Here is a 14707-nt window from a genome sequence, read left to right on the forward strand (position 1 = left end):
TAACTATGCATACAAATATTTTTCATTTTAGAATAAGGGTTTCAAGAAGCATTTCATTAAGGGCCTTTCAAGTTAAAAAAAAATTCATTACTCTTGATTTATCAATATTTATTCTTTACACATCATATGCTTAGAAAATTATGTCAATCTATACCCTCCTCAAATTGTCACCTTATATTAAGAATATAAGTAATTAAAATGAGTATAATTCTATGAATAACATCTTCCATCATGTACAATAATTTAATTTGGTTAACAACAACAAAAAATAACAGTTCTGCTTTCATATCTCGGTTATATCCTTCTCAAAATTTGCAGAGTAATACATACAAAATATTTTTTACTCTTTCTACTCTGACAATAACTCCTAACAGAAGGGAGGAAGGAGATTATTTCCAAATAAGTGAAAGGGTTAAGTACTACTCTACTATTAAAGCTTCATACTGGGGTGAGGACAAGAGAAGAGAGAGGAGTATTAACAATCCACAACTAGCTCATTGGACAGAAGGGCATATTAAAACCTTGCTTACATTTATGTTTAAAGTACACAATTTAAAAGACACACACCCCAACCCACTTTCCATTGCCATCATGCCCACCAAGTAAGATCTGCATGAAGATCCTTACCTGAATAACAGCACTAAACCAGCAAGTATTGCCAACATTCTTTAGTCCAACAGGAGCTTTGTCCTGCCTTTTTCTATCGTAAGGGTTTCGAGAATCCCTCCAAACTTCTGTAGGCGTCCTCTTTAAACAGGCTTTATTTTCTGCTATGCTGGCTTCAAGAACTCTTAAACGATGGAAAGAAAATGATAAAAAAAAAAAAAATACACTATTAATTTAGTGCTGTAACCTAGGAAATAACATACCACAAACTAAGGATTTTAATTACGTAAGCTAGGGATAACGTATCTGGGGAATTAATGTTAAACACAAACTTTACTCAAGTAGAAGTTAGTTTTCTGTAAGCACACAGTAGTTGCAAACATATCAAGAGACACGCAGCCTTTTTTCCTAAGAAAAAGGAAATTTCAAATGCAAAAGACAGTGTTATAAAACAGAAAATATATTATGTTAAATTATGGTTCAACAGATATGAGGTTTAGTACCAGGAATATAGCACCTATATTAAGTTTTCTAAGAAATCACTCTAGTAAATATTTATAAAATAACATAAAGACTAGTTTTTAATAATAACTGCTTTAAATCACCAAGAAAACATTCTTAAACAAACTGAACTTTTACTCCTCTGACCATTAATTTTCCTTTTCTATTAAAAGGAAAAAAAAACGCTAAGGTAAATTCTAGAGTTCTTTCAGTTCTAGGGTTCTATGACTTATGACAGCTAAATAAAGAGAATAGTTATGTGTTTATTTTTTCACCCAAAATCTTACCTACATACATATCAGAATAATAAAAGATTTACCTCTTAAAAATAAGCTTATCTATATAATATCTTACATACATCTAAACATGGCAAGAATAAGGCTACTTTGCTTAATCACGTTTTTCTTGCTCGTAAGCAAGTAACATGCAGGAAAACCTTAATTCCCAATATAACTAACAAAGCATTTTGCCTGTTCAAAACGTGTCACTACTCTTAATAAGCATAAGTAATATTCAAAGCGTCTTAACCCATTTTGTGTTAATTAAAAAGACTTTATCAAGAGTAAGTTTTTCCAACATTTTGGCTACTTGTGAAAATCTCACTCATGCTACACCATCTTTATTTTAAAGATTTTGCCCTCTAAGATTAATGTCAAATTCATATAGCTATATTCCTTAATTATGGGGGAAAAGTAAATTATACTTTTATCTCTAACAGTATTATTTTCAACATGACATTAGATAAAATATAATAGGACTCAACTTATCATCGCTTAAGTTATGTGAATACAGGATAACATCATCACTTAAGTTATGTGAATACAGGATAAAGTCTCCGTTTGGGAATCAATGAAACCACATCCTAAAAAATAGCAGGTAACAACATGATAGGTTGAAATGCAAAGATCAAACTCAAAACATTTATAAATGAACACCTCAGGGGTGCCTGAATGGCTCAGTTGATTAAGTGTCTGACTCTTGATTTAGGCTCAGGTCATAATCTGACGGTTCACGGAATAGACCCCCATGTCGGATTCTGTGCTGTCAGCACAGAGCCTGATTGGGATTCTCTCTCTCCCTCTTTCTCTGCCCATCCCCCATTTGCACACATGTGAACCCTCTCTCAAGATAAATAAAAAAATAAAATTAAAATAAAAACAAACAGTTTGCAATACCTCTGTAACTTTTAAAAGTGATCCAGTATTAGCAACAGTACTGTGCCCAAAAACCAGCTCTCACATGCAACCACAGCCCATGGGAAGCTTTTTCTTATCAACTATTTACCAGTAAAAGGTACCAGAATCCTTGGAAATACTTAGTTAGGTGAGCTGGGGCAGAAGAAAGTAAGAATTTGTCTAGAATAGCCCACTGTTATGAAGTTTTCAAGAACGTAAGGGGGAAATAAAAAGTAAAAAAGCCAACTTGAAAGACTCCCTACTGTTCAAGTTGTACAGTTCAATATAATAATAATATATTAGAACTGATTTTGTACAAGGCAATTATTTAATGTAAGTATACAAAAGGGAACTATAACACAAAAGACTGCTGTATATAAGGTATATTTAATTTTTTATTGACTTTTACAAATGAGAGTGCTTTCCTTTGACAATTTTGTTCTTTTTGTAACGCATTGCATATTTAGGAGTATAAATAAAGGAAACTTATTTCAGCCTTGGTAATTAGAGATGAATGAACTAAAACAAGCAATGAGTTCTGGGGAAAGCTGCAAATACCACAAACAGGAAAGAAGAAGACTCAACTCAGTCATATGTAGATCTCTTCATTCATTATAACAAAAAATACGGGTTTTAAAGAACTAGGTTTATTGTAACATTCCTTAACCACACCACATGGTAGAGCTATCATACTAAAAGATGGTGGATGGAAGAATGCCATGACTCTGTGACCTTGATTTACAGTTTATAACACATTCAGTTTTGTATCACCAGGGACTTACAACACACTTCACTAAGTTTCCCACCACCTCTTCCTGACTCCTAAAAAGCTATTAATACATTTATCACACTGCACCAAAAATATTTATTACTCAGCCAGTCTCTCGCATCAGCATCTGGAGGGTAAAAACAGATTTGTTTCATTCCTAGAGCACATATGATAAATACTAAGGGCTAAACAAATGTTTACAGCGAAAGGATTAAGATATCAGATGTGGCTGCTGCTTCTCTATTTTTCTGGCAAAAGCCCAATCTCTAGCCCAAATATTACTCTATTCCCAAGACCCCATCCCTTTTTATAGTCTAGTATTGGCAAAATGAATATAAACTTTCTATAAAGCCAGGTCCTACATAAATAAGAGTTCCTTCCCTGACCTCACCAAAGTAAAGCCACTGATACTATCCATGCTCTGAAGTATAAAGTATGCAATAGCTACAAATCCAGATATTAAGTCTGCCAGTAGAGAGAAAAAACAAAAAACAAAAACAAAGAAAAAAAACAACACTGTAAATCTCAGAGAGCTTAGAAATAGCTTATAGCAAAATACAGCATGCTGAGAGATGCAACCCCAAAAGCCACAAATCAAAAACCAATTCCCACTACCCATCACCTGCTTTCTTATCTTCCCAACACTGGTCATGACCATGCAGCAATACACAAAGATGATAAAATGTTTTGCTCTTTTCCTTCTATACTCTACATGGAATATTTAAAGCACTTACTTATGATAAATGTTCACCTTCCCATTAAATTTTTATTGTACTGATTTTGGTTTTTGGGTTTTTGCTAGTTTTATTATGTTTGTAGTGTTAATTATATTTAAATTATTTAAATTGCATCGTAGCAGTAATGTTGAAAACATCCCACTTTAGATCATCTGAGTACATTTAGGGAAACATCACACTCACTGAAAAACATACATATCATTTAGGCTGTATAGACCAACAAAAAAGAAAATGAAAAGGAAAGAGGGAAGGGAGGGAGGAGGGAAGGGAGGGAGAAGGGAAGGGAAAGGGAGGGGAAGGGAGGGGAAGGGAGGGGAAGGGAGGAGACAGAGGACTGAAGAAGGAAAGAAAGAAGGGAGGGAGGGGGAGGAAAGAAGGAAGAGAGGAATAATTTTGTAATTTTCCTTTTTTGAAAAAAATGGTATTATGATTAGGATCATACTATATCCATAAATCAGTTTAAGGAGAACTGACCATTTTTACAACATTCAGTCCTCCAATTTGTGAAATACAATATGTTTCCAATTATTTACATATTCATTAATGTGTCTCAATGATATTTGCTAATTTTCTTGGAAGTTCTTGCACATTCATTAAATTTATTCTTGTCTTTGACAGTTTTATGTTATAAATGGTAGCTTTTTAAAATTTCTCCCTATCATTCTTTTTGTACATAGAAATATAATTTTTGCATATTGATTATCAATCAACATAGCTCAAAGCATGCTTGTCTTGGAAAGAGTACTTTGTAGAGGGATAATTTGCATATAAGATACACAAATCTTAAATGTACAGCTCAGTGAAACTTTTTACATATCTATACACCTATTTAACTACCACCCAGATAAAAATACAGAAAATATCCATCGTTCTAGTAAATTCTCTCATACCCTTTTTATAGCCAAGAGTGATTCCCAGGAAATCACCATTCTGACTTCTATCACTGTAAATTAGTTTTGCCTGTCCTTAAACATCACAGAAATGAAATCATACAGCAGTCACTTTTTTGCATCAAGTTTTAATTGTTTGCAGTTTTTAGTTATTATCAATAAAACTAATGGACTCCTTTCTCAAGGGTCTATACCTAGGAATGGAAACACTAAGTAGTAGTATAGTATATGTTGAAATTCATTATAAGTACCCAGTTTTCCAGATTTTCCAAAGTGGTAATTCCGTTATACACCCCTACCAACAATATGTGACAGTTCTAGGTACTCCACGTGCTTACCAATATTTGGTATAGTCCTGCTGTTTCATCTTAGCCACTGTGATGGAGGAACAGTGGGGCCTGTTCTCTAAGGGGATGACTTGGCAAGTGTGCACTAACCAGACGGCCGCCACTGCTGCAATCTATCATTACAGCCAACAAGGCAACATGTCAATAATCGTATGTTGAATACAAATTAAGAGATTCTATGTTTCCGACACAGAGGCTACCACTGCCTGCCTGTCAGACATGTGACTCTTCCAAAAGTTGATCTGTTTCTCTTGTGGTGAGGTAGGACACACTGTATGGGGGATTCCTGCCTGTCAATTCTGGAAGACTGACTACAAAGAACCTTTGGCCACTCAGCTCTCCCCACTTACTGGCCTCTGCCCTTCTTGGGACTAGCAGTGGTACCTCACTATTGACACTGTTTCAAGTTACAGTGTTGCTGTTCCCATCTAATCAGTCAATTCTGGCCACAGTCCTGCATTCCTTGAAACTAATCTGTTTCATATTTTCAATTTTTCCAGACCACTTGTACTCTGACAATGTCAGAAATGACTCAAAAAATGAATAGTAATTAAATAGAAATTAAAGCATTCCATGGGTCTTCTATGATCCACAGGTATCTGGTATTGTTGAGCCTTACTATTATTTTCACAAAACTAAAAAGATTTATAATTGACTGCCTCACCTACACATCTTCTTAATGCAGTTTCCTCTCACACAGCTTCCTAAATAAAAAGGGTAGGAGTTAAGAGATCTATTTTAGGGGTGCCTGGGTGGCTCAGTTGGTTAAGTGACTGACTTTGGCTCAGGTCATGATCTCACTGTTGCATGAGTTTGAGCCCCACGTTGGGCTCTGTGCTGACAGCTCAGAGCCTGGAACCTGCTTCAGATTCTGTGTCTCCTCCTCTCTCTGCCCCTCTCCTGCTTGCATTCTGTGTGTCTCTCTCTCAAAGACAAACATTAAAAACATTTTTTTAATAAAAAAAAAGAGAACTATTTTAAAAATTCAGAATCCGGGGTGCCTGAGTGACTCAGTCGGTTGAGTGTCCGACTCCGGCTCAGGTCATGATCTCACGGTTCGTGGGTTCAACCCCAGCATCGGGCTCTGGGCTGACAGCTTGGAGCCTGGAGCCTGCTTTGGATTCTGTGTCTCCCTCTCTCTCTGCCCCTCCCCACTCATGCTCTGTCTCTCTCTGCCTCTCAAAAATAAAGAAATGTAATAAAAATTCAGAATCCCACCCTAACTGCTCCTGGACATGATGCTTTTTTCTTTCCCTAAGGGCAACGGCAGGCCATTCTGGTTGGTAAACCCCCTACCCCAGGTGGCTCCCAAACTTAACTCCAGCTCAGACCCCTGGACTTCCTTGTTGGACTGAATGGTCTTGGAGTATAAAACTAGTCAATAGTCAGTTGAACACACGGCTCAATCAGTTTCTCTACAATGGCCCATGGAGGCCTATGTGGGAGCCACAATGAGCCCCTGTAAATTTTGTAAAAATTTTTTTCCTCTTGCACTTACCCTTCTAGATGAAAGGTCAGGTTCAAGTAGAAAATTACTGCAAAAAGAGGTAAAATTACAACTACCGGAATGGGACATACTGATTTTGTAGCAGTGGAGGCAGTATAACCACCCCACACTCAGTCTTCCAGAACTGCCCTTGGAGCCTGAAACACAAGGAAAAGTGCCCTGGTGAGACTACCCCTCACTGTTTCACTGAGCAAAGAATCCTGGCAGTTCTTTTCATTTCATGATTTTCATGTGTCTTATTACTGTGTCAACTGTGTCATTTGTCACCTTCACTGTCACTATTTTTAGGATGATTCCTTTTTTCTCTGTGAATATTTTAAAGATTTTCCAGTCCTAAATGTTCTGGAGTATCATTATCGTGACTCTGGTGTGGGTTTCTTTTAATTTTCCCAACTAGGATTTGTTGGGCTTTGCGAAATTATAGGTTATTTTTTCCACTTCTGAAAAATTATAAATTATTATCTCTTTAAATATGGCCTTTGAGCCACTCTCTCCTCTCCTTCTGTAACACCAATTAAAGTATGTTAGACCTACTCACTTTATTTTCCATGTCTTTTAACCTATCTCCGTATTTTTCTTTTTTTTTTAGCTATCTGTTACAAATTGGAGAATTTCTTCTCCTATTCACCCTCCAGACTAATGTTCTTTAGCTAATTCTTTTTTGTTTTGTTTTTTGTTTTTATTTTGTTTTAGAGAGAGAGCCAGCACGCATGCATGTGCAAGCGGGGAGAGGGGCAGAGAGAATTCCAAGCAGGCTCCATGCTTGGTCTAAAGCCCGATGCAGATTTCAATCCCGTGACCCTGTGATCGTGACTCCCTTGCCTCCTCCCCCGTTCTTTAGCTATTTCTAACCTATTAAACCTATATTCTGTTTTCTTTTCTGGTCTTACTTTGGTAATCCTAATTTTCATTTCCAGAAGATATTTTCCATTCTTTTTCAAATGTACTATGTCATATTTTCAAGGATTTCTTATATCCTGTAAAAGCTAAAGCATAACTCTATCAATCACAATATCTAAATACATGTGTACTGCCTATTGCTCTTGCTGATTCTCACGGTATTTTTTTTCTTTTTTCCAAGTGTGTGTGGTAATTTTCAGGGTGGGTTCTTACAGAGCTTCAAAAGCTACCGAAGGGGTTCTCTGAGGCCAAGGATAAAGACACCCTCCTAGAGAGACAATATACTTTTGATTCTGCCAGAACCTAGAAACAACACAAAAACAACACCATCCAAAACTAAATTCCCCAGGGTGCCTGGGTGGCTCAGTTGGCTGAGCATCCAACTTTTTCTTTTTTTTTAATTTGTTTAATGTTTATTTATTTTTGAGAGAGAGACAGAGAGAGAAAGAGAGTGAGCAGGGAGAGGGAGAGAGGGAGAGAGGGAGAGAGGGAGAGGGAGAGAGAGGGGGAGAGAGAGAGAGAGAGGGAGAGAGAGAGAGAGAGAGAGAATCCGAAGCAGGCTTCAGGCTTTGGGCTGTCAGCACACAGCCCAATTCAGGGCTTGAACCCATGAACCATGAGATCATGACCTGAGCCGAAGTCAGACACTTAACCAATTGAGCCACCCAGATACCCCGAGCACCTGGGTTTTGTTTGTGGGTTTGTTTTTCTAAGTGTGGCAAGCTTAGTAGCATACTCCCTAGAATTTGCTTTCTCTCTTTCTCTTTTGCTTACAGTGCAGAGCCTGCTTGGGATCCTGTGTCTGTCTCTCTCTCTCAAAAATAAATAAATGTAAAAAAAAAAAAAACTTTTTTTTAAATGTTCCACTTAAGAAATTTACCATGAAATTTGTGAGTGCCTACACAGAGGATTGTGAGATATAAAAAGATATGCTGTAACTCATATAATTATAATGTAGTATTCCAAATGTATGAACTCATATTAAAGTACGTCTGCTGAAATATAATCATAGTCAAATGATTCTGTTGGGTAAAACTTTGCTATCTGAGCATAAGTAATGAGCAAATAGTTAAATTTACTTTGATGCATGATATATAAACTGTTTCTTAAAAATCATTTTCTCTTTTGAATTTAGAAGCCTAAACCTTCATAAAACCCATAGGAACAAATATAAGCCATATATTTAGCTACAATTCTCTTATTCCCTTTTGATTTTTTTTTTTTTTTTTTTTTTAGTGTTTATTTTTGAAAGAAAGAGAGGGAGACAGAGTACAAGTAGGGGAAGGGCAGAGAGACAGGGAGACACAGAATCTGAAGCAGGCTCCAGGCTCTGAGCTGTCAGCACAGAGCCAGATGCGGGACCCAAACCTATGAACCGTGAGATCAAAACCTGAGTCAAAGTCGGAGGCTTAACCGACTGAGTCACCCAGGTGCCCCTGTCTGACACAGTATGATTTACATATGTGCTTATTAACTGCACATTTTACACTTGACATATTTTTGTTAGCTGTAAATTATAAAATCTACACATACCAGAAAAGACTTACATTTTGCAACTAAATTAGTATGATTTTTTACTTCTACAGAATATAATTTTATGTAAAATTTCATGGTATATTACACCACACCAAATGTCGGTAATGTTATGTACAATAAAAATATTTATAAAGTATTCACTATTTTAAGAGTATATTAGAATTTAAAAGACCAAGAATAAAAAAGAACATTATCTTAAGAGATATAGGTTCCCATTTGGACAAAAATGAGTATCTAGAGCAATACATAACATATACATTAAGTAACAGATTAGGAATAAGTTTTAATCCTTAACTTTCAAGTTATTTTTATTTATTAACTAACTGGTACATGCTGTTTCAATTAGAAAACAGATGATATAAAAACTAGTGACACTATTTGGTATATAAGCTTCCAGACTTTTTTCTGTTGTATACTCGTGTAAATTCGCTTCTACAATATACATATACTTTTACAAACAAGATTTGCATTATAATATATATTCTATCTTACAATCTTTTACACTTAAAAGATCATTGCCCTTAAATATGAAATCCAACTCGCCTATTTCATGTTTAAAATATTTCTCCTCAAAGTTTAAGTCCTGCCAAGTTTTATAATTATTCAAGACAATTATTTCATTCTGATCCTTTTTTTGAGGCAAAAACTAATTTTACAATTTCTCTAAATCCTTCACACAAAAAAAAGCCTAATTAAAATGTCTAAAGATAATGTATGAATTTTTGGTTTTTCATTTAAAATTACTGGCATTAACTGAAATTAGCCCCAACTGAAAAAGACAATAAATCTTAATTTAAGTCTTTCCATCTTAATGTCTTACAAAGTAACATTTAAAAACATTAAGAAGTATTACTAAGAAAAATTATGTGCCTTTGCTAAACATAGCATTTTGAGGCATCTCCTACCATACAGTAATCTCAGATTACCTACAAAGAAATGCATTATTGATATTGTGCCAAGGGAAATTATCTGAGAAAGCTAGTACATTCTGCTACCAAACAACTGCGTTAGAGGGTAAAGAGCACTGGCGTCGTCAGATTTACCTTAGTTGTGTGCCTTTGGAAAATCATTTAACCTCCTAAAAGAACAATTTCCTCTTCAATAAAAGAGTTACCATTACCTCCACAAAGTTGTTTAGAAGATTATAAAGATTTTTTTAAATCAACATTGTTTCATGAAAAAATCAAATTTATTTTTATTTGATCCACTGATGAATCAAAATGTTTCAAACTAAAAAAGTTTTCATTATTAAATCAAAAGATTCATTCTATCACACATCTTGGAATCTTGCCTATTTCTTTAAAAGAAAAACAAACAAACAAACAAACCTATAAACATACTATCATATTATAGATCAGAAAATGGAGAATTAAGGCCCATGGGCTATATCCAGTCGGCAGCCTGTTTTTAAAATCAAGATTTATTGGACCATAGTCACACTCATTAAATTATATATTATCTATGCCTGCTTTGGCACTATAATACTAGAGTTGAGTAATTGTGACAGAAACCATATGGCCAATAAAGCCTAAAACATTTGCTATTGGCCCTTTACAGAAAAAGGTTGCTAACCCCTGCTATAAATGACTATAAACTGAATTGGACAATATATCCAAAAGAGATTAGGGTAAGAAAACAATCAAAACAATATGAAAACATACATCTAAATTTTAACGCCTCATAATGCCACTCCAAAATCCTAAAAATCTAAGCTCCAAATACAATCGAACTAGAATATGAAAATTTTGGTTACAGAAAATATAACAACAGTACTGAAGTTTATTAATGATTTATTTAAAATAACAAAGTATATCTTTGTGCCTCTTGAAATTAATTAAAGCCAATTATTATTTCTATTATAAATAGTACTTATATCTACTTTATACAAATTATGTTTTTACCTGCTAATGGCTTGCTCCTCATCAGTTATTCCAGTCTCCCTGAATGCCCTGTTTGATTCCGCCAAACTCAAGGCAATTGCTCTCTGAAGATCATCTTTATCATCTCCAGTGAGATCAATCACATCTGAAAAGCAAAACTATCTTTCTCAAAATTAAAAGTCAAACAAAATGAAGGTAATTCTTATCATGGGGATTTTATACCCAATATATCCTTTCAAACCAAAGTCAGCACCAACTTAATTCTCCATAAGAGCCTCTCTGAAGAGAATGCAAACACATTTTAAATTGGTTATGTTTTAAAACTCAATGTTCTTCCCTAGAAAATATACCTAAAGCAATAAGAGCATAAATAATTTTCATTGCAGAGGAATCTCAGTATTTACTGGGAAGCCTCTGATTAAAAGCTAATAAGCAGAAGAATGCTAAAAAAAAAAATTGGTTCTTTCCCAACAAAAATTGAAATCAACATAATTAAAGTTGTATTTATGCTTTCTGAAGTTAATTCAATCATATACTCATTACAATTCATACATACTACCACCTACACATTATCTATCAAAGTATGATAATAAAGGAGATCTCAAAAATTATGTTTCAGAAACTAACTGACCATAAATATATGTTTATATATACATTTTTTTTAAAGACTAGAAGAATGTACTAAACTGTTAACAGTAATTAATTTTGAGGGTTATGGGATTAGAAGTATCAGGGCCTTTCACTTTCTATTTTAAACACTTTGCTACCATCCAAATTAATGAATGAACATGCAGTCCTTTTCATTTAAAAAAAAATTTTCATTTCACAAAAAGCAAGAAATATACAAATAAATGATACTATTTTCTTTTGCAAGAAAGAAAACAGTCTTGATGCTGTAAGTATTCTTCTTCCAAAGAATAATGGCTACAGCTATTACTACCTTCAGAAAAAAACACTTTTTAATCCAATTTTCTATATTGGTCAGTTTCCTTCACTCAAAAGATGGCAATAATACCTCCATTATCATAAGAACCATAATGCATTGCTAAGTAGGGGACTGCACAACAATACAGTAAGAAAGAGAAAAAGCTATAGCTGTTTTACCTTATCTTTGTGAGGTTGGGCTTATGGTTACAGGTATTTTGAATGTTTTATATTGAGACACATTAAAAATTAATTTGTTTCTTTGTAACTCTTAGAAAAGAATTTTGCAAGAGTGGAAACACGAAAAGGGGTTGGGGATGGGAAAATAAGGTGCCTGTATTTTACCAATTGACTGTAGGGTTATAGTTACTCAAAAAGAATATGCCATACTTACTGAGAAAGAAATAATGTATATTGATAGTTTCAAAAGTCTACTTCTACTGTTATCGACACTTTTTTTCTCTCAACAACAGCTTACAAGAATATTAGAAATATTTGTTGGCTATGGAAGGTGTTTTTTAAATGTCGTTAAGAGAGTACAATGAAACTTCATGAAAATGTAATAAGTAGGATACAAAAAAATTCAGTCAGGTAAAGTGTAGAACAGAATATAGCAAGGTAACTGAAATGATGGAGCATGCCTACATATACCAGCAAGTGAAAGTTTCCTAAGTCTTGCTTACAACACCCAAGTCCATCTAGACAACAGTTGCAGACGGATGTCACCCTGGGTGTAGCTATCCAGTCCAGCTTAAAAATTGTTGAAGAAGCTAGGACTAGAGAGGCACGAATGGGCCCCAAAAAATGAGAACTACCGTGGTTATTAAATGACTAGAACGCAAGTGAGTAAAGAAAGAACAATGGAAGTAAAAAAAAAAAAACAAAAACAAAAAAAACAAAAAAAATGAAAATCACAAAGAAGCAGAAAAACCGGTATGGGAGATATGATTACTTAGCCCTCAGACTCCAGTCTCTCATCCTCCTACTGTGCTTTCTTCAGCTACAAAAGCTAGGAAGATTAAACAAATCTATTTTCCCAATTCACTTGTAGCTATGGTTCCGAATAGAATTTAGGTTGCATCAGTCAGATGCACTAACAAGAGACTGAGAAGGAAGGAGCGAGGGGAAAGCCATTATCCTGCTGCTTTTGGCTATTTTCTCCAGCATGACTGAACAGATACGTGTTGTTCCACATAGCATTCCAGTGTCCAACTTCCAGATTCGGGATGTCAAGAGATAGAGAAGTGGCAACTAGACTGCATTCCAATGTTCAGGCACAGCTCAGTGACAGTTACCTAACCCTGCCTGCTTGTTCTCTGGGCTGCAGCTGCAGAAGTAAGTTCTTGAACTCAGTAGTCCCAGAGGCGGCCTCCTGATTCACTATCTTCCTGATTGTGGCAGAGGGAGCTGCTTCCCTGGGTGGCCAGTCCTGCAAGAACCTGGGAATCATTTCCTAAGGCTGAGCTGGAGATCCCACCTCTAGTACTTCCAGTGTTTTGTTTTGTTTTGTTTTTTTGTAAGAACCTAATCCCCTGTATTAAATTTCTTCTTTAAAACTATCTGGAGTATTTACTGTTTCATGTCTGACAAGTAAAGCAAACTGGCTAGAACAAAAACTCATTTAGAAATAGTAACAACTTATAATTAGAGCTTTTTATAATTGAACTGTAACCCAAGAAACACAAAAGTAAAAAACAAGTCAAGATGTTTTAAACCTATTTCAAAGATAACTGCAGTTGTGAGAAACGAAGTATACCATCATAAGAATAAAGAATGGTGGACAGGTTTTAAATTTATGTCTTCTAACTATTAAATCTTTCCTCCATAGTAGCAAATTTCCAAGAGTGGTCAATAAAGCCTTCAGGATTCCCCCATGACCTAAGTGAAAAGGGTCCCATAGGTAAAAATCATTCTCCAACATGTTATCTGGCATTTCTCCTGTGATCATATTTGCACTGATGATGCAAAACAATGATGGATAAAACGGCTGCATCTGCAGAAATTGAGGCAGTAGCACCAAGTTCTTTGAGCAATTCACTGTCACAACTAAGCATACTCACTATTCAAAAAAAAAAAAAAAAGCCTGTTTCTCTTAGATCCTTGATATAAAGGAAAATATTTTACTAAATCTCAAACGCTGATTTACATATTCTTTTAACCCGATGTGACAAAATACAAAGTATGCATAGTACTTCTGCTGCTTCCAAAGTAAGCTTTTGCTCCAGAAAAAACACTTGTGTGGGGGCGCCTGGGTGGCTCAGTTGATTAGGCATCCGATCTGTGATTTCGGCTCAGGTCATGATCTCATGGTTCCGTTTGTGAGTCTGAGCCCCTCATCAGCTCTGCGCTCACAGCACAGAGCCTATTTGGGATTCTCTCTCTCCCTCTCTCTCTCTGCTCCTCCCCCGCTTGCGCATGTGCAAAACATGTTAGTATAATGCTTGAGTTGCAAGCCAGCTGAACTGGCAGATATTTTTTTCACAGAGCACTATTTTTACTTGAAAAAAACAACTAACAAACTATGATTACTCAAACTTCAAAATTTGGCAGATATTCTCTCTAGAATAAACAAAGTGATCCTGTCACCTGAGGGAGAACAAATGAGAATATGTGCTGCCAATGATTAATGTGGAATTTTCAAGCAAAAATGGTACCTCTGAAAACTTGTTTCTATCACTATGCACACATCTTCCCAACACTTAAAGTCTTTTCTGGTGAAATCAAGTGATACTAACAATTTTTATTTGTTTCGTAAAGCAGACATTCTTCCAACGTTTGGAAGGAAATCTTTTCTGTGGTGTTATAAAATCATGCATCGGTAAACAATCCATTCAAAGAGCAAGGTGAGTGACAAAGATGCTAGGAGCATCTTTAGTTTCTATATTTGGTTTTTGACCCATTTCCTGACATAGAGTTCCTAAATCACTTGGAATTT

At 35.3% G+C, this 14707-nt stretch overlaps 1 protein-coding gene across 8 annotated transcripts in view; it reads right to left on the bottom strand.

Annotated features, from left to right (window-relative positions):
- The window catches only part of USP25 (ubiquitin specific peptidase 25), a 149722-nt gene that overhangs the window by 95502 nt on the left and 39513 nt on the right, over positions 1–14707 (bottom strand). For 7 of the 8 annotated variants that reach the window (XM_049627976.1, XM_049627975.1, XM_049627974.1 and 4 more), the window contains 2 exons: positions 10870–10993; positions 628–790 (listed from right to left, as the gene is read on the bottom strand). In XM_049627976.1, the coding sequence (XP_049483933.1) occupies positions 628–790; positions 10870–10993 (287 nt within the window). Of the gene's footprint in view, positions 1–627; positions 791–6523; positions 6636–10869; positions 10994–14707 lie in introns of those variants that run through there. The other variant, XM_049627981.1, reaches the window with a different exon arrangement.

Source organism: Panthera uncia, chromosome C2 (genome assembly GCF_023721935.1).
Source record: "Panthera uncia isolate 11264 chromosome C2, Puncia_PCG_1.0, whole genome shotgun sequence".
Classification (NCBI taxonomy): domain Eukaryota; kingdom Metazoa; phylum Chordata; class Mammalia; order Carnivora; family Felidae; genus Panthera; species Panthera uncia.